The sequence below is a fragment of the Delphinus delphis genome, chromosome 8, assembly GCF_949987515.2.
Source record: "Delphinus delphis chromosome 8, mDelDel1.2, whole genome shotgun sequence".
Lineage (NCBI taxonomy): Eukaryota > Metazoa > Chordata > Mammalia > Artiodactyla > Delphinidae > Delphinus > Delphinus delphis.
The window spans coordinates 2,484,239-2,508,667 of NC_082690.1; the positions used below are offsets into that span (position 1 = coordinate 2,484,239).

Below are 24,429 nucleotides of genomic sequence, written 5' to 3' on the forward strand. Positions count from 1 at the left end.
GAGCTGTAGTGCGCGCCGTGGCCCCGCGTGCAGACTCGGGGCGCCTGCGCGAGGAGCCGGGACTACAACTCCCAGGGGTTCCCCGGGGCGCGCGCCAAGACTAGAAAGCGCCGCGGGGACGCTGTGCAGCGCCCTGCGGCGCGCGGGGAGGTGGGTTGGGGTAGTGCTTCGAAGGCTTGCGGACTCGCGGGGGTAGCTGTGATTGAGAAAGAAGACCACCGGGGGCGCTCAGCGGCGGTCTGTGCTAGGCGGACATACGGGTGTGGGTAACGCGGAAGGATTCCCCGGGCGCCCTGGGCGACGGCGGGACCCTCTATCCTCGGCGCGCGGGGACGCCATGCCGCGAGCCCGGAAGAGGCCGGCGGGGGCCGCGAGGCCAGGTGAGCCGCGCCCGGCTGCTCAGTGCCGCTCACCTTCCGCCCCTGCGCGTGGGGAAAGGCCCGAGTGGGTCGTTTTGAGGTCCGATGTCCCGAGCCGCCCACCAGGCTTATGCTCAGGGCCCCTCTGCTGCTTGTTCGTCCGAGCGGTAGCTGTTTGGAAAGCACGAAAAGTAGCTGGGACACGGGCTGGCAGGCCGGTCGTTTACAGTTCCCGCTCCCCGGAGAGCCAGACGAGGAAGGAAGGGGTCACTGGGGCTGTGAGAGCAGGGAGGGGTTGGGGGGACGCCTTGAGAGGGAGGGGATTTGAGTCTAGCCGTAAAGAATGCGTAGGAACCCGTTGTGTTCACAAGGATGAGTGGCATTCTAGGAGCAGCAGCAAAGCAATGCACGACAGAGAAAGTGCTTTTTCGAGACTGGGGACGGTTCCGAGTTGCCCACAACACATTGCTAACAGCACACACGGTGTTTACAGTGTGCCGATCAAGTCCAGGGGGACCACCAGGACCCTAGGAAGGTTCCACGTGTTAGACGTCCATCATGATGGCATACGTAGGAGCTTGGACTTGGTTCAGAGGCTGCGTAGGATGGTCGTTTAGTGGATTCAGATAGACCAGCGTGGCAGGCCCTGATGTGTGATCTGGGACACATCTTATAGATGGACAGAACACCTCATAGATTGTGTAGACTGAGTTACAGTGAGGGTGGTAACACATAGGGCGTAGGGTAAGAATTTAACAGCTATTAGTTACAGGGCACCCACTCTGCTCCAGGCACATTTCCCTCACTCCGTACGATAAAGTCCAGTCTTGACCATGTCTGCAGAGTCCAAAGTGGCTGTTTTATCCAGCTTTTCTTGGCACCTTCAAGGAGTAGAAAGGAGGCAGGCCACAGAGCATACTGAGCAGGAAGGAAGAAGTCAAGGTGACCTAATAGCTAATATTATTGAGCATTTATGGTAACGCCAGACACTGCTTCAGCCCATTGTTTGTATTATCTTATTTAATCATATAAGCAAGTCCGTGGAGTAGGTGCCTTGTTGGAGAGAACAGCCCCAGCAAAGGCAGAGGAGAGGGTGAGGAAAAGAAAACATTGACTGCTTAATAGATGCCACGGGAGTTATCCTTATCCCACTGAATGGGTAACCCAGAAGATGTCCTGTAAGGTAGGCGTTCTGGTCCCATTTTTATAGATGAGGAACAAGTTCAGCAATGAAGCTGCCACTGTTAGTAACTGACAGCTCCAAAATTTGAGTCCAGCTCTGACTCCAAAGCATGTGCTTTTCCTGCAACAGAACTTTCTCTCTCAACAAGCAAGAAAGTTCTCTTCTTTTCTCTTCTCCTATTGCAGACAAGAAGGGGCCAGGCGGAAAACGTACCAAAACTGAGGACCCAGGGGAGGCATCAGCTAAGGTGGAGAACTCCAGCCTCCAGGAGACTTCAGCCTCTAGAGACTGTGGGAAGAACCTAAGCAGCTACTGGCTGATGAAGTCAGAGCCAGAAAGCCGACTGGAGAAAGGGGTAGATGTGAAGGTGAGGTCCCGCACCTGTCTCCAGAGTGCACGGGGGACACCACAGGGTCCCATCACCCACTTCTTACCTTCGAAGGGTAGGAAAAGGTGATAAAGAATAGAATCAGCAGGATTTACTGCCATCCACTCTCTGTTTTGTGAATCTTCTACTTAGGGCAGGGGTTGGCAAACATTTTCTCTAAAGGGCCAGGTGGTGCTGTTGCAACTCTGCTGGCATCACAAGAAAGACATAGACAGATAGTGTGGCTGAGTTCCGATAAAACTGTCAGCAAAATCAGGCATGGGCTAGATTTGGCCTGAAGGCTATAGTTTTCCAACCCCTGATCTAGGCAACATTCAGTCTTAGGTTGCCTTTCTCTTGCCACCTGCCACGCTCCTAGGTATCTCCCTGCCAACAGCTGGTACACAGGAGGCGAATGTAAATCAAATTTCATAGTAGCCTGGAGAAAATAAAATTAGAGATACTATAGAAGGCATATATAATATTTTAATAAATGAAATACAGATAGTCAGCAATTACCAGATTATCCACTCATCTAATCCTCTCAATGAGCAAGGCTAACAAGGTAACACAAAGCTAACTTCTACTTGTGCAGTATGAGTGGCTCTGTGAAGAGCTTCCCAGTAAGCTCACATGCCATTCCAGCTGGCAACACCCTATAGGGGAAGGAACTTGTCTGCTTCCCTATATTCTTACCGATTGGCCCAGGATTGTTTACTGAATGACCTTATTTCTTGCCCAGTTCAGCATTGAGGATCTCAGAGCACAGCCCAAGCAGACAGCATGCTGGGATGGTGTTCGCAACTACCAGGTAAGCGGGTTAGACAGGACCTCGAGACCCGGGAGGGGATAAAAGCCTGCTTCCTTCTGACTTATTCAGTAGCAAAATCTCTTGGCTAAGGTTGTTTTTTCCCAGAACCCAAACCTGAAAATATATTAACAAATGCCTTGATTTCTTTGACTGCACGCAGTTTTCAAATGGCCTGTGTTCCAGCCAGTGTCCTGATACAGCTCTGGGTAAAAGGCAAGAATTGAACTGCAGGGTGTGGGGGGAAGCTGCGAAAACCAAAATCTCATCTAATAAAAGCAGAGTTGATTTCCAGGGCTAGTGTCTTCTAGCTGGTGGGAGGATAGTTCTTGTTTCTTCTCTGCTGGAACAGGCCCGGAACTTCCTGAGAGCCATGAAGCTGGAGGAAGAAGCCTTCTTCTACCACAGCAACTGCAGAGAGCCAGGCATTGCGGGGCTTATGAAGGTCGGTTGTACAGGCTTAGGTCTGAGTCCATCTCCCTTCATGCAGGTTAGGGAGACAGCATAGGCAGGTAACCCTCCTCCCCATCCCTGCTGTCTCAGGGACATGTGACAGGACTGCAGCAAGGCAGGCCTTCATTTCAGGCCCCGCTGGCACAGACCTCTCCATTTCTGCACCTTGGTCTTTCACTCAAAAACAGGCCTGATGGTAGCTCTTCCAGGCCAGGAGTTACCAGGATAGAATTAACTGTAGGTGGAGAAACAGTGGCACCAATAATAACCTTTAATGTTTGGTTTTAGAACATACTTTTAAGATTTTTGTCAAAATAGGGTTGATTTCCTCTGCTTACCTTAGACTGTGTATTACTTCCAGATATTTGAGCCCTCAGTGGCTCAACAGCGAGACAGATGGGGTAAGAATACGTAGGGTAGGAAATGACAGTTGGACTTGGACTAAAGCCTGGCCATGGAGCTGACTGGACAGACAAATGATTGGAGACTCGGCTTTAATTTCAGATTGTGAAGGAGGCATACCCAGACCACACACAGTTTGAGAAAAACAATCCCCATTATGATCCATCCAGCAAAGAAGACAACCCCAAATGGTCCATGGTAAAGATACTACTATTCTTCCTATTTCACAAAAGAGAAAGGATGGACAGAGAGGGAGGAAGAAGGTCTGGGGTATCTTTAGACCAGGGCACAGAGCCCCGCTCAGTCCGATGAGGTTACCCTGCCTTTGGAGAGAAGGACAAACACCGGCAGCCAGGCCCACGGGACCTCCTGCAAGCAGCTAAAACACAGGAGGCAGAGTCCAGCTGGACGTGCCTTTCTGTCCCATACACTGTTGCCATGTAGGTGGACGTACAGTTTGTTCGGATGATGAAGCGTTTCATCCCACTGGCTGAGCTCAAAACCCACCACCAAGCGCACAGAGCCACTGGCGGTCCCTTAAAAAACATGGCTCTCTTCACCCGCCAGAGACTCTCAGTCCAGCCCCTGACCCGAGGTAAGAACGGCTCTCGCCTTTTGATCACATGCCAGAGTGACCGTGAATTCACATGTACTAGCTGGTGAACCCTAAGCACGGTGGTTAAGGTCTGAGTCTGTCTTCCCACCTGTAACTCCCACGAGGGAGGAGCCCCCTCGAGCTGCCCAGGGCAGCTGTGCTCGGCACCTGTCGAAACGCCCCTGAGGGTTCTGAGTGAACGACTACCTGCCTCGTGACTTGAGAAATGCCTGCCATGACTGCCCTGTTCAGGAGGAGACACAGACCTAATTCTTCCTCTTCTTCTTGCCCTTTTCGGCAGAGGAGTTTGATTTTATTTTGAGCCTGGAGGAAAAGGAACCGAGTTAATGGAGACACAGCTCTGCTGAAGTGGGCAAGATGTTGCCTGAAAGTCAAGCTTCCACAACACAAAAGAAGGCGTGGGGAACATGCTGGTTGTGTTCACCTGGCGTTGTGTGTAGACGTCGGGTTTGGGTCCTTTTTAATAAAACATGAATGTTTGAGTTGGAGGCGTTTCTTTAAAATCAGCATTGGGGGTAGAATACTCCACTGCACGTCTTTACATCCCCTCGGCCAGATGCAGGGCCCAGTCTGCTGACACCCACTAACATGGATTGTCTCTACACCAGCCTTCCTTAACCCACCCCTGAAGTATCTGGTCCCAGAGTGGGTAAAACCAGCAGTTTCAGGACAAGTTGCCAGACTGGAGTAAAACCAGAATGCCTTTCTCAGCCATGGGCTTGTCTAAAACAGGCATTAATAGAGTGGGTGTCATTGTTCACCAGGGGCCACAGACACCAGGAGGGCAGGTGTCGTGGGTCAGGGCGGGGCGTCTCCCCTTGTGTGCAGCAGGGCAGTAAGAAGAGACCACAGAGTCTGGTGGACCGTGGGCATGATGCCTCCGAGCCCAGGGGCTTGCTTTAATCAGGGAGACAGCTGAAACAGACTGCTTTGTTTAAAACAGCCATTGAAAAGACACACGTTGAGAAACTTGTAAACACCGCAGCTGCTCAACCCCAGGCCGCACTGCATGGTTCAGTCCCTATGCTCTGCCAGGGTCCCAGGGATGGGCCTCCCCTTCCCCGACGCACAAAGAGGCAGAGAATGGGGCAGGGGAAAGAACAGAAGCTCCCGAGAGGACAGAAGCAAATTCTACCTCTAGTTCTCTCAGGAGACAGGCTTCAGGTGTCGGGAAGGTTGGGAAGTGAATCTGTGGTCGGCTGGAAGGCAGAGGGATCGGCGGGTACCTAGTAGTTAAGGGGCCAGCTGTCGTGGGATGCGCCAGAGCCCCAGCTCACGCTCCGGAGAAGGCGAGGGACACAGGAGCTGCCTCTCCCACGCTTAGGCCCCCAACCCTGATAATCCAGGGGCAGTCGCACAGGGGGTCCTGTCCCCACGGGGACTGTCCTTCACACCTGAACCCGGGGTCCAGCCTGGGGGAACCCCCTTGCTTGGTTCTTCTGCCCCCAGTCCACCTCGAGCGTCACCCCAAACGCCCTTCCCTCCCATCTCAGCTGATCCGTGAGCCCTGCCCAGTCCGAGGCCTACCGCTGCACCAATTTCCGAGGAAGAGACGGGTCCCCGTTTTCCACACTAACTGAAAGATGACACAAGAACCAACCCCTCTGCTTCCCAAATGACAGAGAACTCAGACCACCAACTATTGTACCTGCTGGCCATGGGGGTCTGCTTGGTCTTTCTAGAAGGGAAGAGAGGCCAACAGGAGACAGGAAGGACATGCACACCCTTAACAGGACAGGCGCGGTGCAGTGCAACAGCGGGAGACCCTCTCTAGCATGATGAGAGCGTCCACATACACAGAACACCAACGGTCCTAAGCTCTGGTCAGCCGGCTGGTGGGGAGGATGGCGGCTCAGGAGGCCCTCCCCTTCCCCCCAGCTCGCAGGGTGAGCACAAAGCTTCTACGTGTGAGAACAAGTGCCGGTTCCCAGGAGTGAGATGGGCAGCAGGGAGCCAAGAGGGTCCACTCCCGGGGAGGCGGAGAGAACGGGCCCTTCCCGGACCTCTCCTCGGGGGAAAGATGTCCTCGTTCAGGGCCCGGGGCTGAGGACCTCTGGCCCTCAGGGTTGCCCGCACCAGGCACAGCCGCCGAGGTCCACCCGGTTGCCATCCACGGGTGACACAGATGTCTTTGTGCCCAGGGACATCAGCCAAAGCCCCTACCACAAGCTCCCGTTCCATCCAGGACATGACTGACCAGAGTCCCTGGGAGGTGCCCGGTCCCAGCGGTGAGAGAAGGGCCAGAAGGAGGGTGGCTTGTGGAGGCTCCAAAGCACCACATTCGAGACTCCCAAGGAGGCAGCTTCCTGGTCTTGAACCCTCACCGCCAGTTAGAGCGGGGCGGGTGCCACACCCTCTGCCACTCGCTAAGGGACGGGGGAGGGGAGTGTGAGACAGGACCACCCGTGGGACGCACCCCCAGCCCCCAGCTCCTGTCCCGGGAGGCTCAGAGCCCAGCCGCGCTGTGCTCCCGCGGCCCAGGCAGCCCCGCAGCCGGCTCTCCCCGGGACGCCCCCTCTCCCTACGTTCCCATCAGCCACAGCGTCCCAGAGACACTCCCTCCCAACCCCAACCCCTTAGGTTCTTCAGGAAAAAGAATTTACATCAAGAACATGATTTGTTTTCAGGTTGCGAGTAGCGGGTCAGCTGAGCATCTTGCTGCCCCGGCTGCTGGTGCCTGTGGGCCTGGAGCCGGGGTGGGAGCCCAGCAGCTTCCTGGCCCCAGGCCTACTGTCTGCTGCTGCCGTCGGACAGCTGGCCGGGGTTCCGCGCCTCCCCCAGGGGGGCCGTGCCCTCGAAGCGCTGCGAGGCGATGGCTGCCTGGTGGGACATGCTCTTCCGAACGATGTCACCCTTCCGCCACAGCACCACTTCCTGCAGGATGGGCAGGCGGGGGTGGGGGGGGGCAGGCGACACGTGAGAGGGAGGCCTGGGGAGGGTCCCAGAGGCTCTGCCTTCTCCCGGGAATCTTAGGCAAAAGCCTCCGCTCATATCTCACCAATGACAGCAGCCGTCCACACCTCTGGGCCCCAGGTGCCTGCTGACGGTGTGGCCGGGAGGGCAGAGCAGCCGCAGGGGCTGGGCCCGAGAAAGCAGACTCTGGGCGTCAACTGGGAACCCCCGTCCTTGCTGTGGGGCTCGGGGTAAACTAAGTGGCACAGAGACTAACCAGCTCACCCCCCATCCCCATCCCGTCTGCTTGCCCTGGGCGGGGACGATGCCCTCTGATTCTGTCTGGGCGGCCGGGGCTCTGGGGGCGGCCAGCTCACCTGCTGCTTGAAGTAGCGCCGCTCCTCCTCATCAATCAGCACCAGGTTGAGGTAGTAGCGCACAGAGAACTTCTTGTTGATGTCCCGCATGGTGGGCGTGAGCTCGTAGCCCGCCAGGAAGAGGCGGATGGGGATGGACTCTCCTGCAAGGGCCGGGCGGGAGTCAGGGCGAGGGCAGGGGGGCCCCACCTTACACCGCGGTGGAGGGGCTGCCTGAGGGGGGGTTGGACACCCAGGCTAACGCTTCTGCCTTCGGGGAGGCGCCTCCCGCTGCCTGGTGAGTGTGAACAGCACAAGAATGCTAGGTAAGCATCTTCTGACTCATTTAGTGTGTATAGTTGTTGGGTTTAAGAGCCATTGTCAAACCCCAGCTAACCCACCACATCACCCAGTAATTCTGATGCCACCTCCCTCCATCCCAATTAGCATAGCCCCCACCCCGTACGCCTCCCCTCTAAGTCGAGTTGGCAGGGTGTGGTGGTCTGGAAAACAGAAAAGCTTCTCTCTGGACCCAGTTCTCTCCACTGACCCGGGGTATGACTCTGAGTAAGTCTGGTGCTTTCCGTGGACTTTCATTTTCTCATGGGGAAAATTATGATATCAGGCTACATAATATTTTAGATCACTTCCAGCTCTAACACTGTGCCTCTCCTAAGATAAGTGGAACAAAATCAGGGCAGAATTCTGCTGAGAAAGTCCAAACCTACAGTGCAGCCTAAAGCCAAACACGAACGCTGTTTCACTTCGCACTGTTCTGTGCTCATCTCGGTGTCCTGTCAGTGCCACTGGGAGGGTGAGCTCAGCCCAGCTGCTCGGATGGGGAAACATGGAACAAGCAGGCAGGATGGCTCAGCCCTGCCCCGAGGACCCCGCTCGTGACGCCCGAGGGCCTGAGAAAGCTATGACACCCCTCCTTCCACGTGGAGCAGACTGGGAAAAAACTGAATGAAACCTCAGCAGCGCCAAGCACTGCTACGTGAAAACACTTCATCATCAGCTGCTGCAGAGCCAACAAAGAATGTACACGACTGCTCCTCCTAACAATCACACAACTTCCCACCCAGCTCTCAGCTCCCCTCATCCCAGAGGTCACGCCGGCACTGTGTGCAGCACTAGAAGTGTCCGTCAGGGTGTGTGGACTTAGCGAATGAATTCAGAGCATGACTCGTTTTACCTGAGCAGGAACTAAGTAACAGAAATGAGGATTCTGCTTTAATCTCTTGCCCATCCCCCCCGCAGCAAAGAAATTCAGAATGTCAATAGGAAAGTGTAAACAGAGTGTTCAAACTGTATCTGCTAAGCTGGTGCTTTTCAAACGTCTTTTGATTTTTTTTAAGACATAACTCTTGAGATTTAAACTGCAGTACAAGCTCAGTCTATAAACGAGGTCCACTCGGACGTCTGCTGGGTGAAGGTGAGCGGGGCCTGAGCTCCACACCCCCAGCCTCCTTCTCCTCCTTCTCGGGACCCACAGTGCACAGTTAGAGATTAAGAAATTACGGGCTACCAGGCCCCCTAACTTTGACAGGATGATCCCTGAAGCCCCTCCAACACTGGGGCTGGGCCGAGGCCATGGGGCCGGAGCTCACCTCTCACGGGCGCGCCGTCCATGATCTCATACTTGGCAATGGTGTCGTTCTCGTGGTACACATTGGGGCCCGTGCCTGTCGTTTCCCGCTTGATGATGTCTATCTCCATGTGCTTGATCTTGATCCTCACCAGCAGGAAGTAGATCTTCCCCACAATGACATCTTTCAAGTGGTACCTGCGGAGAGGAAGGTGAGAGGTGCGGCCCCCGCACGTGACAGGCCTCCTGGTTCCAGGAGAGGGCGCTGCCCCCCAAGCTGCCCCGCAGGGCGAGTCCCAACGACCTTCTACACTTGAACCTGCGTCACTTCCCCTCTGCTGTCCCGCCTGCGCCTCAGAGCATGGTTCCGTCACCCTCTGCTCAGCGCTTTAACGAGTGCATGTGTTTTAGAGGCTCTGGTGTGAGAGGCTGACCCGCAAGTGTGGGGACCAGGTCCCGGCTCTTCCTCCCGCTTCCAGGAACTGGGCTTTTCCCCCGGGGCCAGCCGGCAGCAGGGCTGCTCTGTACCAGGTGTGGCCGCAGAAAGCAAACCTTCAACCTGAAGCTCAGGACGGGGGACCTGAGGATTCGAGCTCCCGGATCACAGGGGAGGAGCCCTAGGGAGTGCAAAGAAGACAGATGACGTGGTGGGATCCGAGGAGGGGCAGACGCGGGTGTGGACCCAGGTTCCCAACCTGCAGGCCTGGGGTCTCCCCATCACTTCACGCCACCTTTCTGCCTTCAGCCTGCCTGGGGAGATGGCGGACGCACAAGGACTGAGGAGAGCAGAACTCTGCTGCTTGCAGCGCGTTAGAAGGAATGCTCAGAGCACAGATTCTCTGGGCATTCAAACGTTTAAAGATTGAACGTTCCTTTGTTCTAAATGAAATCTTACACACAAGAAACACAAAGGAGCCGCGTGTGATACCCGGGCCCCGCTCCTCCTTCACAGCACCTTTCCACTGACCTGACCAAACCCCTCATTTTTCAGATGAGAAACCCCAGGTACAGAAGTCTTAGTACCTGCTAACCTGAGCCTAAGTCCTTAGTGGCAGAACGGGACGCTGTCCTAAGGTCCGGGCTCTTCCTGTCTGTTCAGACGGCCTGGCACTCACAGGGCAGCCTGCTCTGCAAGGGCAGGACCCGGTCCAGCCCGTCCAGCCTGTGACACGCCTGTCTCACGCTCACCTTGGTCTTGACTGCACTGCTGGCTGCGGCTGCTTGAGCGCCTTCGAGGTGGCACCCCCTTCACTAGGAGGCTGGGGCGCTGGTGGGCAGGCACTTTGGGGGCCTCTGTCTCAGGAGGGCCCGTGAGACCCAAGACCATGAGGAGGAAGCGCAGGGGCCTGCTCCAGACTCGCCCTGCCTGTCCTGTAGGGGCCCATCGGGGCCACGCTCAGCACCAGGCCAGGCCAGGCGGGAAACGGCCTTCCCTCCCCCTGTCCTGGGAAGCACGTGTGTTCCCAGCCCTTCACGGGAGAGCCGCTGCTCAGGCCTCCCCCCTCCGAGCCTCTGGAGGCCAGCGGGTCTGAGGTGAGGCCTCCCCACGGGGAGAAGCCTCATTAGAGACTCGCAGGGGGGAGGGTTAGTTCTCTGTGAATAGAAGACACGTTTACTTTTGCATATTTGATTCTCGAACATTTTCAGGAATGTATCACATTAAAAAGAGAGCTGCTTGCAGTACATTTTTGAACTGTCAGCAAGTTTTGTGATTTACAAGCACTTACGTATTTGGATGTTGTAATAGCAGGCACAGTTTAAAACATATATGGCCAGTTAAAATAAAATTACTTAAAGACCTTTATAAAAAGGCATCAGATATTCTTTGTTACAATTCATTTTAATTCAAGGAGGAAGCAGTCAACTTGGCTTTCCTCACTTTGGTTTCTAAAGACTCACTGTATACAGGATACAAATGATAATAGAATGGTATTCTGAGGTTAATCTCATCAGTAGAAGGAAACAGATGTACCTAGAATCCAAAACAAATACTTTAAAGTTAGTTTCGCTTGACTTTGAAAGACCTCATAGGATGTTTAACTGAAGTTTGCCCTCTTAAGTTAGTACAGTTCAGCTGCAGTGAGATGCAGCTCTTTCCTGACCCGTGGCCTCGGCTGGCCTGCACACACATCCACCGCGTTATTTCTGTGGCCGCCCCCGCAGGTCACCACCAACCAGCCGGGCCCGGCACTCACTTGGATTTGTTGTACTCAAACTCGATGTGCAGACAGTCCTCGATCCCAACCTCCATCTTGATGGAGGAGTTCAGCTCCGGGTACGTGCTCAGCGTGTGGACCACGATGTCCATCTCCTTGACAACATCGTTGAGGCGGCGGCTGATGGTAGCGCGAAGGAAATACCTGAGGGACGCAGACGTGCGGTGAAGGGCCACTCCCAGCCTCCGGAGCCCACCCCGCAGAGGACCCCTGGTAGAGGTCACCCCCTGGGGCTCTGACTGCTCTGAGAATTCACCGCTGGGTACCCCCTTCCCAGAAAAATGCACTGAGACACAAAATCCTGCAATTACAATTCCAGGGAGATCAAAGTCCTTTCCCCAACCCTCCTCTAAGCCTGAGCTCCGAGGTAAGAGGTGACGCCTCTCTCTGCACCTCAAGAGCAGCCTCGCTGCCACCTGCCAGGCACCGTGTACAGCTTCCATTTCTTCAACTAACTCCCGGCTCTTCGGGCACAGGGATCGCATACTCATGTTTGCATGCTGTTTATTTAACAATATTCGATCAAAGAGCATTTTTCAAGTCCCTCACAGTTAAACAACAGGAATAAGATAATGGAGAAATCAGGTCAGCGATGCATCGCGCACGTTTATTGCCGGGCCTAGGACGGATAAGATGGAGTCTCACAGGGACTCATCGTCCCCTGGGGGAGATGGGCAGATCAACAGAAAAATTAGAACACATGGAAAGTGTCCATTCAAAGGCAGGAATCAAGTGCTGTGGGGAGAGAGGGGTGCCTTCAGGAGGAGCAGGCCTTAGAACTAAAGCAACAGAGGTGGGAGAGCCCCAGGTCTGAACAAGGATGGTCTCCGGCTAAGCCTAGGGTCCTGGGACACGTTAGAAAGAGGGAAAGACACAGCGCTGAAAGGCAGTGAGCCATGCCTGACCACCAGCCAGCCCTTCATTGTGGCGCCCCCCGCACCCCTCGTCCCCTTAACTCTGTGCGGCCCTCTAACAACGCTGGGACGGTAGGCCTTGGTGGGGACCTTGGTGGCCCTCCTCTGCAGCCTCACCACCCCCCGGCCACCCTCTCCTTCCTGCTCCCTCCACGCAGCCCCAGACGTGGCTCCAGCCTGCCCTACGGCTCAGGCCCTCAAGCCCCCACGCCCTGTGGAGCGGGGCCTGGCAGCAGTGTAGAAGGGAAGGCTCCACAAAGCTTCCAGCTGCTCGAGCGCCTCCCCTGCGCCAGCAGTCTGGAGGCGCAGGGGACTCACCCCGGGGCGCGTCTGCCACATAATTGCTCTGGAGAGGGACATGGGGATCTATACTTTTTAAAGCCCCCCCCCACAATGATTCTAACACAGGACCCTTGGTAGAGAACTACTGTCTGGCATCCTGATGCTTCAACTTCCCAACTTTCTCAACACATCCAATCTCTCTCCAGCTAAAGCTTCTTCCTGAGTTTATAAAAAGTCCCAAAGCCATCAATCCCCAGGACACTCCCCAGGGCCCACACTCCACCTTTCCTCAGAAACAGCTGTCCGGGGGTCCTGTTCTAACCCTGCAGCTTCGTCCCCAGGCCCTACGCCTCGCCCCAGCTTCCGTCTCTACCACCCAACAGGAGCTGCCCTCCCAAAGGGAGCACAGGGCTCACAGCTGCCAAGTCCAGGGGCTTTTTTTTTTGGCATCAGCTCTGCATTAGAGCGTAAAACACTCCCTTCTCATTCAAGCATCATCCCACTCCTCCTCCGTCCCCAAGAGTCCCAGTAGGTCCCGGGCTCTCCTCTCCCACAGCTCCCCTCCTGGAAAAACCTATCAGTTACCACCTCTGAGCAGGTGATTTCCGACAGTGCATTCCTCTGTCCTGAGCGACAGGCTTGATTTCCAATTGTCTGTTCTGCCAGTGCTTCAAACTCCTCCCTGGAACTGGATGAATCGCCTCACAGGTCATCTCCTCCTCCTGATGGCCCTATGTCTGCATCTCCACTCAATGGTCAATTCTGCTGGCGTCTATTAAATTCCTTGTTTTCTGCCTGTTCCCATGGCGTCTACTAAAGGAAAACTCAGGACCTCACACAAACCTTCCCACAGCCTTGACCCAACACTCCACCCACCTATCAAATATGACATAGTGACTTCAATCTTCTAACAGAACCACCGCCCTGCCTAAAAACAAAGGAAAAGGAGTCCAAAATAATCTTTTCATGTTTCCCCTCTGCCTGTAATAAGACACAAGCCCTTAATCTGGAACTTACATCTTCCATTAACTAATGTTCCCGATTTTACCTCCTTTCTCAGCATGAATCCGGAAGTCTTTGTCTAATTTAGACAGTAACACTTTTCTTTCATTGTGATAAAATACAAAATACAGGGTGCAGAGCATGCACCCCAAAACATGCCACTCTGGCACGAGGGTTCTATTGAGCTGAAAGCAACAGGGAAACAGTGCACACAAGACAGACTCCGGGGCCCTCTCCACCAGGAGAGGCTGCGCAGCCTGGGAGCTGCTGGGGGTGCTGCCCACAGAGCGCTCCTCACCAAAGCAAGCCTCTCCCCGTGCTTCCCATAGCTCGAGCTGCAGGGCCCCTTCTCTGCCTCTTCACTTCTCTGTTAAGATGCTGCATAAGCCCAAGTTCAACTGCCCCTCAGTCACCGGGCAGAGCTCAGGTGGGAGCACAATGAACACGGGAATACACCTGCTTGCTTGCCTCTGGCCAATCTGTCTTCCATCCGTCCGATTTGCAGAGCCCGCGCCAATGAACCTGACATGGTGGAGGGAAAAGTTTTTTCCTCCCCTCCAATATATATAACACAATGTAACCATTTTTACGGGCACAGTTCAGTGGCATTAAGTACACTCAAGGTGCTGGGCAGCGGTCACCACTGTCCATCTCCACGTGTTCACCTTCCCCAACTGAAACTCTGCCCTATCAACCACTAACTCCCCAGCCCCTTTCCCCAGCCCCTGGCAACCACCATTCTACTTTCTACCTCTATGATTTTGACTATCTAACTGCTTACAGAAGTGGAATCAGTATTTGTCTCTTTGTATCTGGCTTATGTCACTGAGAACATCTCAAGGCTCATCCATGCCGTAGCAGGTGTCGGAATCTCCCCCTTTTCAAGGCTAAATACTATTCCACTGTGTGGATACACATGTTGTTCATCCACGCATCTACTCATAGACACTTGGGTTGTATCCACTTTTTGGCTATTGTGAATAATGCTGCTACAAATGTGAGTATACATAAATCTGTTTGAGTCCTTGCTTTCACTTCTTTGGGATTATACACAGAAGTGGAATTGATGAATCATATGGTAATTCTATTTTGAAGAAGCACCATACTGTTCTCAACACCTTTCTTTCTGACATAAGAACATTTATGAGAAGTCCACTGCAAAACATCAAATTCAATAGCAATAGGCCCCAAGCCCAGCTTAAGTGATGACTAGATACTCCTCACTGTTGCTGCCCTTCTGAGTGCAGTCACGCAACGCTGCTGAAGTGGGGCAGCACCCGTGCTTAGACCTCTCTGCACAGGCTGGAAAGGAGAGCCTGCAGCCCCTCTTCTGACGGGAGAGGGGAGAGCTTGCAGTAGCCCACACCATGCCACATGCAGGCCTCAGGTGACACCCAAGACCTGGAGCCAGGCATGCAGAGTGACATCACATACCCCGGAGGCCATGGAATCAGTCTCCCCCTGCAGAGTTTCCAAGACTGGAACAAGGAAAACAATCCCATGTACTTAAAAGGTGTGTATTAATGTTTTCAAACTTGTCCTACTGTGTTACGTTTTACTCCCTCATTGTCCCAAAATATGGAGAGGACGGGTCTAGGATTAGAACCCAAATCTATGACCCGCTTCTCAAGTGACAGAGCTCAGGACTCCGCCACCATCTCGTGCAGAGCTGGACGAGGATCAGTGGCCCTGAGGCCCAGCCAGGGGTGTGTGGAAGCCGAGTATCCAACTTTCGGGAACTTTCAGAATCAGCTGTTAATCACAACATTTAAAATTAAATTACAGACACCTGCACTCGAATTCTATTAAGAACAAAGGTAATATCCTAGCTATTCTGGTGTGTCACAGTCCTCTCTGCTCCTGGGCCGGGGGTGGTGGTGGTGACGTCTGGTGCCTGTGCAGCAGTGTGCTGTCGAGGGGCAGGTGCGTACCTCTCAACTCTGCACTCAGGGGCGCTGGGTCGGTGGCTCGAAAGTGGCCACGGTGGGGATACCGACACTCCAGAAACGGACAGACAAGCCAGGAGCACTCCTCCTGGAGGGAGGCCCACTGCACAACCCCCCCCGCAGCACACCTTCCCTACAGCCACACAGAGCCTCAGAAACGGGACACAGTCAGGGTCCGTCCACACAGGGCACCCTGGGGGCGCCACTTACCGCAGCTTCACGTTCTGCCCAGTGTAGGACTCATAGGGCTTCTCCACGTGGGTGAACTCAAAGTCGAAGGCTTGTGACTGGGTGACCTCTCCGGGCCGGGCCAGGTCCTTCACCAGGGACACGAACTCGTGGTGGTTCCCGCGGTCGTAGTAGAGTTCTGCAGGGAGAGCATTGACCACTTCTACCAGACCCTGAGCTATGTGGCCCGGCGAGGGGGCTCCCAGCTACAGGAGCCTCCCGCCAACACACAGAGCCTCCAGTCTGGTTTATGGCTCCCTCGCTTCCTGCCCTGCCCCTGCACTGCAGCCCAGAACCCTGGGTGCCCTCTCCCGCCCCTTCCAAACACCCTGCGTAGAGACCCTGTCCCTGGAGCACAGCCAGAACCCGACATACTCCTGCTCCAGGGCACCGGGCAGCACCCGTGAGGGACACAGCAGGGGGGCCGCGATCAAAACGCCACATTTCCTAAAACACATTCAAAACTACTTCTAACTTTGGAAAGCATACTCATAGTTATTCGGTCACATCACCCTCATAACCACCTTGTGAGATAGCTAGGACAGCCCTATCACCCATTTAACCGACAAGGAAACTGAGACACAGTGGGGTCGGTGACTGGCCTAGGGTCCCAGGTCTCCCGCTGGACCGCGTCTACCTCTAGGACCTGGCAAAATGGGGGTAGCGACATAACGCACTCCAGGTGTTGTGAGCACGGGACGAGGCGATGCAGGTAAAGGACTTGGAGTGGTACTTAAGAGACGGCAAATGCTCCAGAAGTATTACCTGCCTCTGCCCTTCAGAGAGGAGTCCATGTGGCCGACGGGACAGAGGGGCTGTAACAATGCCCCACGTCTAAGTTCAGGGTCCCCAGACTTCTGTGAACATCAGAATCACCGGGGGCTGTGTTAACACACAGACGGCTGGGCCCCACCCCTAGTGTTTTTGATTCCGGGGGTCTGGGGTGGGGCCTGAGAATGGACATTGTTAACAGACTACCAGAGATGCTTCCTGCTGGTCCAGGGACCACAGTCTGAGGAGCACTGCTCTTCACCCATCCTCCTCTGGAAACACTTCTGCTGTTTATTATGAGTCATGCCACCTATTTGTTCTAGGTTATATATGCCTGTTTGTACTCTGCTATGTGTTAACTTTTGCTCCAGGCGTGGTCGTTAGAGATAAGGCCTATGTCCCCAGCTTCCCGGCACCCCCAGTCCCTGGCTGTGCAGCAGGGACACTTAATACCGACTGTGACCCTGTGTGGCCACGTTACAGTCAAGGGACCACTCGTGGGCACCCTGCAGCAGGACAGGCAGCAGGCAGTGTACTCTCGTCGCTTCTGCTGTTGGCTGCCTGGGGAGAGACAGGGCCACAGGGAGGCATGCCTGGGACAACCGCCCGCCAGGCCTGGCCTGCCTCTCTGGAGCACAATGCTCCAGCTCTCTCAGAGCATCCGGGGCTAGGGAGGACCCCAGACAGCAAAGGTCTGAGCCCCCCAGGATCAAAGCCTTCTTGGGCTCAAGAAACCAGAGCTCTTGCCTCCCAGAGCCAACACAGTGTCCAGGCCTGCCATGGGGACGCTCGGGAGGGGAACGTGATTCCAGGGGTGCTTTCGGCCTTGCTGCCCTGTCCGCTGACCCGGACAGCGCCACCCCCAGAGCCTCTTCTCCCCAGGCAGCGAGGCATCGGAAAGCGCAGTGGGCTCCTAAGGTGTGTCCAGCTCGAGAGGAAGCAGCAGTGCGGTCAGTCCCCAGCCAGCGCTGCTGCCTCTGTATGCACACCCAGTGCACCCTGTGAGCATAGTTTGTGCTCATTTCCTACCTAGTTACGCTTGGATCCACCTTACGTTACAAACAATCCACCTTCTCTTCCAAACACCAAGTGGAATCAAGCAGCAGGCAGCGCTCTGGGTAGGGAGTGATGACCCACAAAGCCGCCAAAGGGGGAGGGCAGTTCAAACCTTCCGGGCAGGGGGTGCTGGGGAAAGGCGAACAGCCATCCCTCGTTTTGAAATCCAACAACTGTGCCCCCAACCAAGGTAAGGAAGTGCAGTGACCAGGTAGGAACAGAGCCAGTGGCCAGCCTGTGACAAAGGCCCGTCCACTCACTCTTGCTGGTCCTTTGCTACTGGAGTCTCTGTTGATGGGCACTGACCCCTTAACTGGGGAAAGTGGTGCCTCCGTTCCCAAGCACTGGATTCTGCCATAGTTTCAGGGGACAGAAGCAGGCGGAACAAAGCCCCAGCGTCTGTGAACTTTAAGTGGGAAATCCCGGAGTCAAGAGAAAGATGGGAAGAGAAGGATGGAAAAACACACAAATGTGCTCACACAGCCTCAGAGGCAACATGAGAAACAAACCAGAGAAGGATCCACAGTGTTCACAGAGCACTCAGATCGCTGGCACCAGGGGTCCCAGCAGAGAAGCTGGGCTGGGACCCCCCGGGGGGACAGGGCCTTCCTGCCTGGCGGCATGTCCTCCCAGGGCTTCCCCGCCTCCCCCCAGACATCGTGAAAGAGTGGCCAGTGCATAGTCTGAGTGGGGCTTGACTGGGCTTTTTAATGCATACTTTATAAGCCATTTGCAAGGCTTCTGGAAACATTGTGGGGCAAAGGGGCAGAAATAGCAGCCGTACTTCACTGCGTGCCAGAAAGTCTGGTTTCCTCTTGCATAAATTAAAACAGAAAACCCAAGACTGTTCTAGCAGGAGGTCTGCCCTAAAGAGACTGTCAACTGCCTCTTTCTTCCCAAGTTACCCCGAGTTCTCCCCAGCCTCCAAAGCCCACAGGGACCAGCCATTTCAAGCCAGAAGGAGGAACTGACCGGTTCTTTCTTAAGGTAACTTCCCAGTCTCCGTCCAACAGGAGGAAATGACTTCTGTAGTCAGGATGTTTTCACCGAAACTTGCCACCAATGGCTGAGGAGTGAATTTGCCACTTTGGAAGGAAAGTGAGACAGCTCTGCCCCACGGGGTCATCCCGTGAAAGGCGCCCTGAGACTCGCTGCTGGGCTAGGCTTCACACTGGTCTTGGAAGAAACCTAAGCCAACCAGGGCAAAAACACCTCTTTCAAACAGACTGCTCTTCCCAGCTGCTGTCTGCTGACTGGCCACCTGGTCAAGATTCACGCTCGCCACGTCCACTTGGACCTCCTGGGCCTGGTAAGCCTGCGGGAGCAGTAACGTCTCTGGGCTGCCCGTGCCCAGCCAGCTGCCGCTCTGCTCCAGGCCCTGCAGCAGACTGTGAGTACGTGAGAATCAGTGTGCCTCTCCCTTGGCACTCATGGCTTCATGAATTAAAATACAGAAGGCCTCCAGGGTCTTACCAGCACATGCTCGACTGGGGCTGATGGGTTTAGATTCACCCAGTGGCATTATTTTAAAAAATTAAAAAAAAAAAAAATCCAGAAGTTCTCTCTCTGGCTTTGGAGTGCAGGGGTATTCAGGTCCTCCCTCCTCTGCAAGTGTGACTGTCGAATTACCTTTGGTTTATTTAACCCCATCCATCTGCAAGGTGGCCTGACACCCTCCACGAGTGTTCCCCCAATGATTCCACCTAAAAAATGGTCTCTCCATCTTCTAATTACAGAACTTCTCTCAATACTCCTTACGTGCCACACTGTGTTCTTCTAAAAACATGGGCCATCGAGTGACATGGGGGGTGCCCTCACCACACATTTGCTGGTGTTGTTGGAACACAGACCAAACCGCTGGGAAGTGCACAGTAGACACAGGAAGAATCCCAACATGGCTCAAAAACTTCAGGAGAAGGACAGAAAAATGCACACAACAGGTGGATGAATCAGGGGCAACACCTGAGCTGTCGGTGCAGAACTGAATGGGGGCCTGACAACTCTTAACTCCTTATGTTAAGGGAGAAATCACAAGGCCTCTAGAATAACGGTGGAAGAAGGGCTTCAGTCAGCCAGGGGAGGTCAGGGAAAGCTTTCTGACGGGTGTCATGCCTGCTGGGCTTTAAGAATGAGTGAGAGCTTGGGTGGAAGGCCATTCTTTGCAGAAGGATGTTTATATACAAAGGGAAGAGGCCAAGACCCCTCTAAAAGGAACATGATACTTTGAGGAAAGCACACGTGGCAGGAGTGAAGGGTCGCAGAGACTCGGCCGGAGAAAGGCAGAGGCAGCTTGGGAAAGAGCTGAATGACTTCTCCCCTTCAACCGGCAGGGAGTCAACAAGAAGAATTTTAAGGAGGTGACTGACCATGTCAGCACTGACGTTTAGAAAGTCCACTCTTACAAAAGATGAACTGAAAGAAAAGGCAAACAAAGGCAGGAAGGCCAGTCAGGTTGCTACACACAGAAGCATCAAAGTTAGCAGCATCAAGAGCGGAGAGGAAGCACAGACTCGAGATACCCTAGAGTATCTGGGTACTGGGTACTGGAGAGGACCCAAACTGAGATGCCAGTTGGACGCGTAGGAGGGGGAGGGAGGGGCCTCGAGGACTCCCGGATTTCTGAGGCTGAATGGACCCAGGTGACGGGCCAGAGTGGAGAAAACAGGAGAAGCAGCAGGGCTGGGGCTGGAGCAGGAAGAGAAAAAGGTTTCTGGTTTGGATGTGTCTTTGAGGGACCTGAGGGGTATCCAGTGGGGGACTCTAGCAGACGGTTAGAAACCCAAGCATGAAACTCAGGGGAGAGTCCAGTGAGGACAAAGGATTGGGAGTCATCGGAGTCTAAGAGGACACTGCAATGAGGGGTGTGGATGAGGTTGCCAGAGTAGCTGACAGTGTGAGAAGGGCCAGCAGACAGAAGGGCCCCCCTTCCTGCTCACCTCCCAAACCAAGACCGAGACAGGAGCTTTTCTGAGCAGGGGCTGGGCCGCTGTGAGGAATGGGGTCTGAAGAGGACCGATGCAACGATCACCAGACAGCTGTCTCTGCCTGGACTCCGGGGAGACCCTTCCACAGGTTTTCCCTCGGGCGAGCGCGCCTGCTGGGAGAACACACCGGGCAGGAAGTGCAGGGAGGCTGGCCTGGTGTGAACAGTCCCGTGGGCTGTCGGCAGAGGAATCAGGGCTGACGTTTTAAAGGTCCGGCCCCTGGAAACTTCTGGATGGATCCAGCTTAACAGGGATTATGAGTATTTGCGATGAGTGCCAAACCCTGCACTTCATGTACATTGATGATCTCTAGTAGTCCTCACGAGACCCTTGCAAAGTCCGCACCTTATAAACGGAGCCTTATCTAACCTAAGTAACCCTCTGCTTGACCCTCAATCACGCACCAGGCTGTCCTTCTACAGAAGGACACATACACTTTCTTTTTTTTTTTTTTTTGGTGGTACGTGGGCCTCTCACTGCTGCGGCCTTTCCCGTTGCGGAGCACAGGCTCAGCAGCCATGGCTCACGGGCCCAGCCGCTCTGCGGCATGTGGAATCTTCCCGGACCGGGGCACGAACCCGCGTCCCCTGCATCGGCAGGCGGACTCTCAACCACAGCGCCACCAGGGAAGCCCCACGGACACATACACTTTCATCAGCAGGAAAAAGAAATTAATCATAAGGATAGGAATGTTAAATACATAAATCACTTCATTTTCAAGCTGTGGAACTCTTCCCAGAAACTCTTCCCAGGAAGCAGGGAAGGAAGAAAAGAAAGAAGGAAAAAAGAAGCAAATCCAAGAGACTATGGTTTGTAAGAAGAAAAGTTCTGAGTGAAACCGACGAGGAAGGTGTCCAGAGCACAGTGACATCGCCGTTCTTACCGCAGTCCAGCTGTAGGACCATCCTGTGCGTCATCCGTACAGCCAGACCTTAGAGCCCGACCGAAGTTCCACCCACTTCATGCAGCATCAAGAAAGCAACGAAGGAGAAAACCACACGACCACAACCATGGGGAACTTACTCACCAGCCTCGCTCCAGTGCCCTGAGGTCAGTTCACAGAGCCTCTCAGGTACAGGAGACAAATACACCACACTCCGCACAAAGCCTGGTCCCTACACATCTCAACAAGGTGATTCTGTTATTATCCTTGTCTTACAGGTGAGAAAGCTGAGGCTCAGAGAGGGGTACAGCTTCCCCAAAGCCAAGGGTGGACTCAGCCCAGAGTGCTCAGGGGCCCAGGGAGAGTTATCAATGGAAGCAACAAAAGGTTCTTAGAAATCTGAGCAGGGCTGCTGTCCTGGGATGCCAGGAGACAGACAAGAAGGCAGGGCAGGGACGGCACCTTGTCAACTCCCTTTCATTCAGACTGCAAGGAGGCCTTGCCAGTGTCCCCCCTGAACAGCTCATTTTACAACTGCTGGGGCACAGGGGGGCAGGGGACACTCTGGTTACCTTTCATGTATTGGCGAGGTGTCACCCCCTGGAATGATGGTACAGACACTGGCTAGACATGCCTGTCTGCACTCGCATTGCAGAACCAAAGAATCCAGCAATAACCTTAAAGCTACGACGTAAAAATACTAATTCTAAGTAGGCAAGGACTTCTCCACTTCTTACATCTTACGCCTAGCACAGAATGCGGTGGGTTCATCCTGTCTACCCAGTGGCTCTTTGCTAGGAGTGAGTTTACCTTACACGGATATAAGACATTCCTGTGGTTCTAGTATCTGGCGGGTAGAGGCCGAGGAGGCTGTTAAACACTCACCCACAACAAAGAATGATCAGGCCCACAATGTCGACAGCACTGCTGTTGAGAAACCCTATCCAAGCCGGAAGCAAGAGAGCAGAGGGTCTGAAACTCACTCTTCAGCTCCCTTTCAGGCCACTCGTATTCTGGGTTTAAAGTAACAACAAACAGGTTCCTATAGGATCAGCCAGCCTTCAACCTGATTTCCTTTTCTCAAACACCAGAAGCCAATACTCCAGGCTGAGCACTGGGCTGCAGAGGCAGGCCGCACGGCCTTTTCCCAGGGCTCCAGTATTTCCTGCCTCTGTAAAAGGGGAGCAAGATTCTGTGCAGGGCTCTCAGGGAATGACAGTGAGCATTCAACGAGCTTTCACAGGAAATCCCCCCCCGCCCAACAGGGCCAGATGTGCAGAGCCTGGTATGGGGTATGAATTCTCTGCCAGAGGTCTTTTCAGGCCACATGGGTATTTACTGTGAATCTACCCCTGAACGAATGACAATGACAATTTATTTCAGAAGCACCTGCGAGTTTTAATAAACACAGAGTCCAAAGAGAACTGGAAACAACCCCGTGCTGACTGGCAGCTCTCAGATATTCGGTACAGCTACTGCCTTTTATTGTCTAGTTGTAACTGCTAACACTCATGTTGGAAGAGTGTTAGAGCCTTGAGAAATTGTGACCACTTAATTTGCGTCTTAGGAGCATCATTTCTTTAAGAAGATGAGTCTGCTGAAGGCTAGGTTCTAATCAAGAAGTCTAAGGGACGCCGGCTGGCTGGACAGAGGGCTGACGCTGGAGCCCGCGGGGCTGCTTTCTCAAACAGCTCCCGGTGAAGGTGGGATGTGAGAGGCAGGCGGGACACAGGTACTAGAAAGGGGTGGACTGGCCGCGGGACTCGGTGGCCACGACCTGCGGGCGGGCCCAGCAGCACCGAAGGCAGGAAAAAGGAGCCCGGACCCCGGGTGGGCAACAAGGCTGCGCGGCCTGAGGCGGCGAAAGGGGATACGGAGTCGAAGTAATGGGGGCGGGGGTTAGGGAGCAGGGTCAAAGGTCGGGGGTCGTGTCAGGGACCAGGGGTTAGTGAGTGGGAGTGGGGGGTCAGAGGCGAGGTCAGGGGTCAAGGGTCAGGGGTCGGGTCAGGGTTGGGGTGGAGGACAGGGTCGGGGACCGGGGCGCGGGGGCAAGGAGCGGGACCGGGTGGGGTGGATCCTGCACTCACCAATCTGCCCGATGAACTCGACCTTGATGCCCTGGTGCTCCAGCCGCTTGTTGGGGTTCTTGAGCGCCAGGCTCACCTTCCCGGACACCGTCTCCCCGTCGTAGAATAGGAAGTACTTGTCCTTTTTCCCATCCTCCGTCTTGTGCTCGGCCCGCTTCCTGCTGTCCGCATCGTTCAGCAGGATGTCCACATCCACGCTCTGCCCGAAGCCGAAGAAGCTCATGTCCCCGCCGGGCCGGCCGGGCCTGGGAAGGCCGGAGGGCTGGACGCGGCGCCGACGCCCGCGCTCGCCGGGCCGGCGCGGTTCCGGGGGCAGCGCAGAGCAGGCGCAAGGCACCCGCCCGCCGGTGCTTGCGGCGCCGACCAGCCAGCCAGCCGCCCGGCCCGGGAGCAGCGCCCGCCGCTTCCGCCGCTCAGCCGGACGCGCCGGACTCGCCGCGCGCATGCGCACGCCCCCGCCTCTCCTGCTAGGCCGCCGAGCCTCCGGCGGAGTGCGTGCTGCGCATGCGCGCCGGGAGAGGGCCGCTCGGCTTTCCCGCAGTTGACATGGCGACCAGGGCTTCCTTCCGGATCTCCGGCCAGATGTCCCGTAAAATTCAGAACTAAAGATGTCCTTTCTGAATGCCTTGTTTTGCTTTTCCTTTATTTAGTTCGGTAAACGGTAGGCCGCCACCCACACTCGAATGTGTACACCTTCGATGCTGTCTGATGGGTAAACGCGGCCCTTTGACACGCACAAGAAATGCCGCTTGACAGGGGAAAGAGGTGACAATTACAACAAAAAAGTATACTGCCTCAGATTCTCTTCAGAGTGTCCCCTTTTAGGGAGACGGGACATTAGATTTAGCTCTTGACCCCCAGTTCTGAGGAAAAGCTGAAAACGACCCCCGACCTCGGCTGCGTGGGTGGGTTTGGGCCCGCCTCACCCTTTGCGCATGCGGCGGAAGGCCCTGCTGATTGGCCAGCGGACGGACCGGCGGGGCGCGGTAATTGGTTGGTGCGAACCCCGTGTCCCCCTGAGCCCGCTGGGTCTTCT

General features: G+C 54.9%; 2 protein-coding genes across 5 annotated transcripts; one reads left to right on the top strand and one right to left on the bottom strand.

Moving 5' to 3' along the window:
• Positions 1 to 117: 117 nt before the first annotated feature.
• THYN1 (thymocyte nuclear protein 1) lies at positions 118 to 4,670 on the top strand. 4 transcript variants are annotated; one of them, XM_060017629.1, is made up of 7 exons: positions 118 to 380; positions 1,728 to 1,909; positions 2,652 to 2,720; positions 3,070 to 3,162; positions 3,675 to 3,770; positions 4,017 to 4,167; positions 4,469 to 4,670. In XM_060017629.1, the coding sequence occupies exons 1-7, from the start codon at positions 338 to 340 to the stop codon at positions 4,513 to 4,515; spliced, it is 681 nt and encodes a 226-aa protein (XP_059873612.1). In that variant the 5' UTR covers positions 118 to 337; the 3' UTR covers positions 4,516 to 4,670. The 4 variants fall into 4 exon arrangements, with proteins under 4 accessions (XP_059873612.1, XP_059873615.1, XP_059873613.1 ...); XM_060017632.1 differs by lacking the exon at positions 4,017 to 4,167; XM_060017630.1 differs by lacking the exon at positions 3,070 to 3,162.
• Positions 2,378 to 23,833, bottom strand: VPS26B (VPS26 retromer complex component B). The gene is made up of 6 exons (XM_060017627.1): positions 23,394 to 23,833; positions 15,595 to 15,751; positions 11,220 to 11,384; positions 9,047 to 9,222; positions 7,458 to 7,600; positions 2,378 to 7,062 (listed from the first exon to the last, which is right to left on the bottom strand). Exons 1-6 carry the CDS (start codon positions 23,614 to 23,616, stop codon positions 6,916 to 6,918), a joined length of 1,011 nt encoding a protein of 336 aa, XP_059873610.1. The 5' UTR covers positions 23,617 to 23,833; the 3' UTR covers positions 2,378 to 6,915.
• Positions 23,834 to 24,429: the final 596 nt, after the last annotated feature.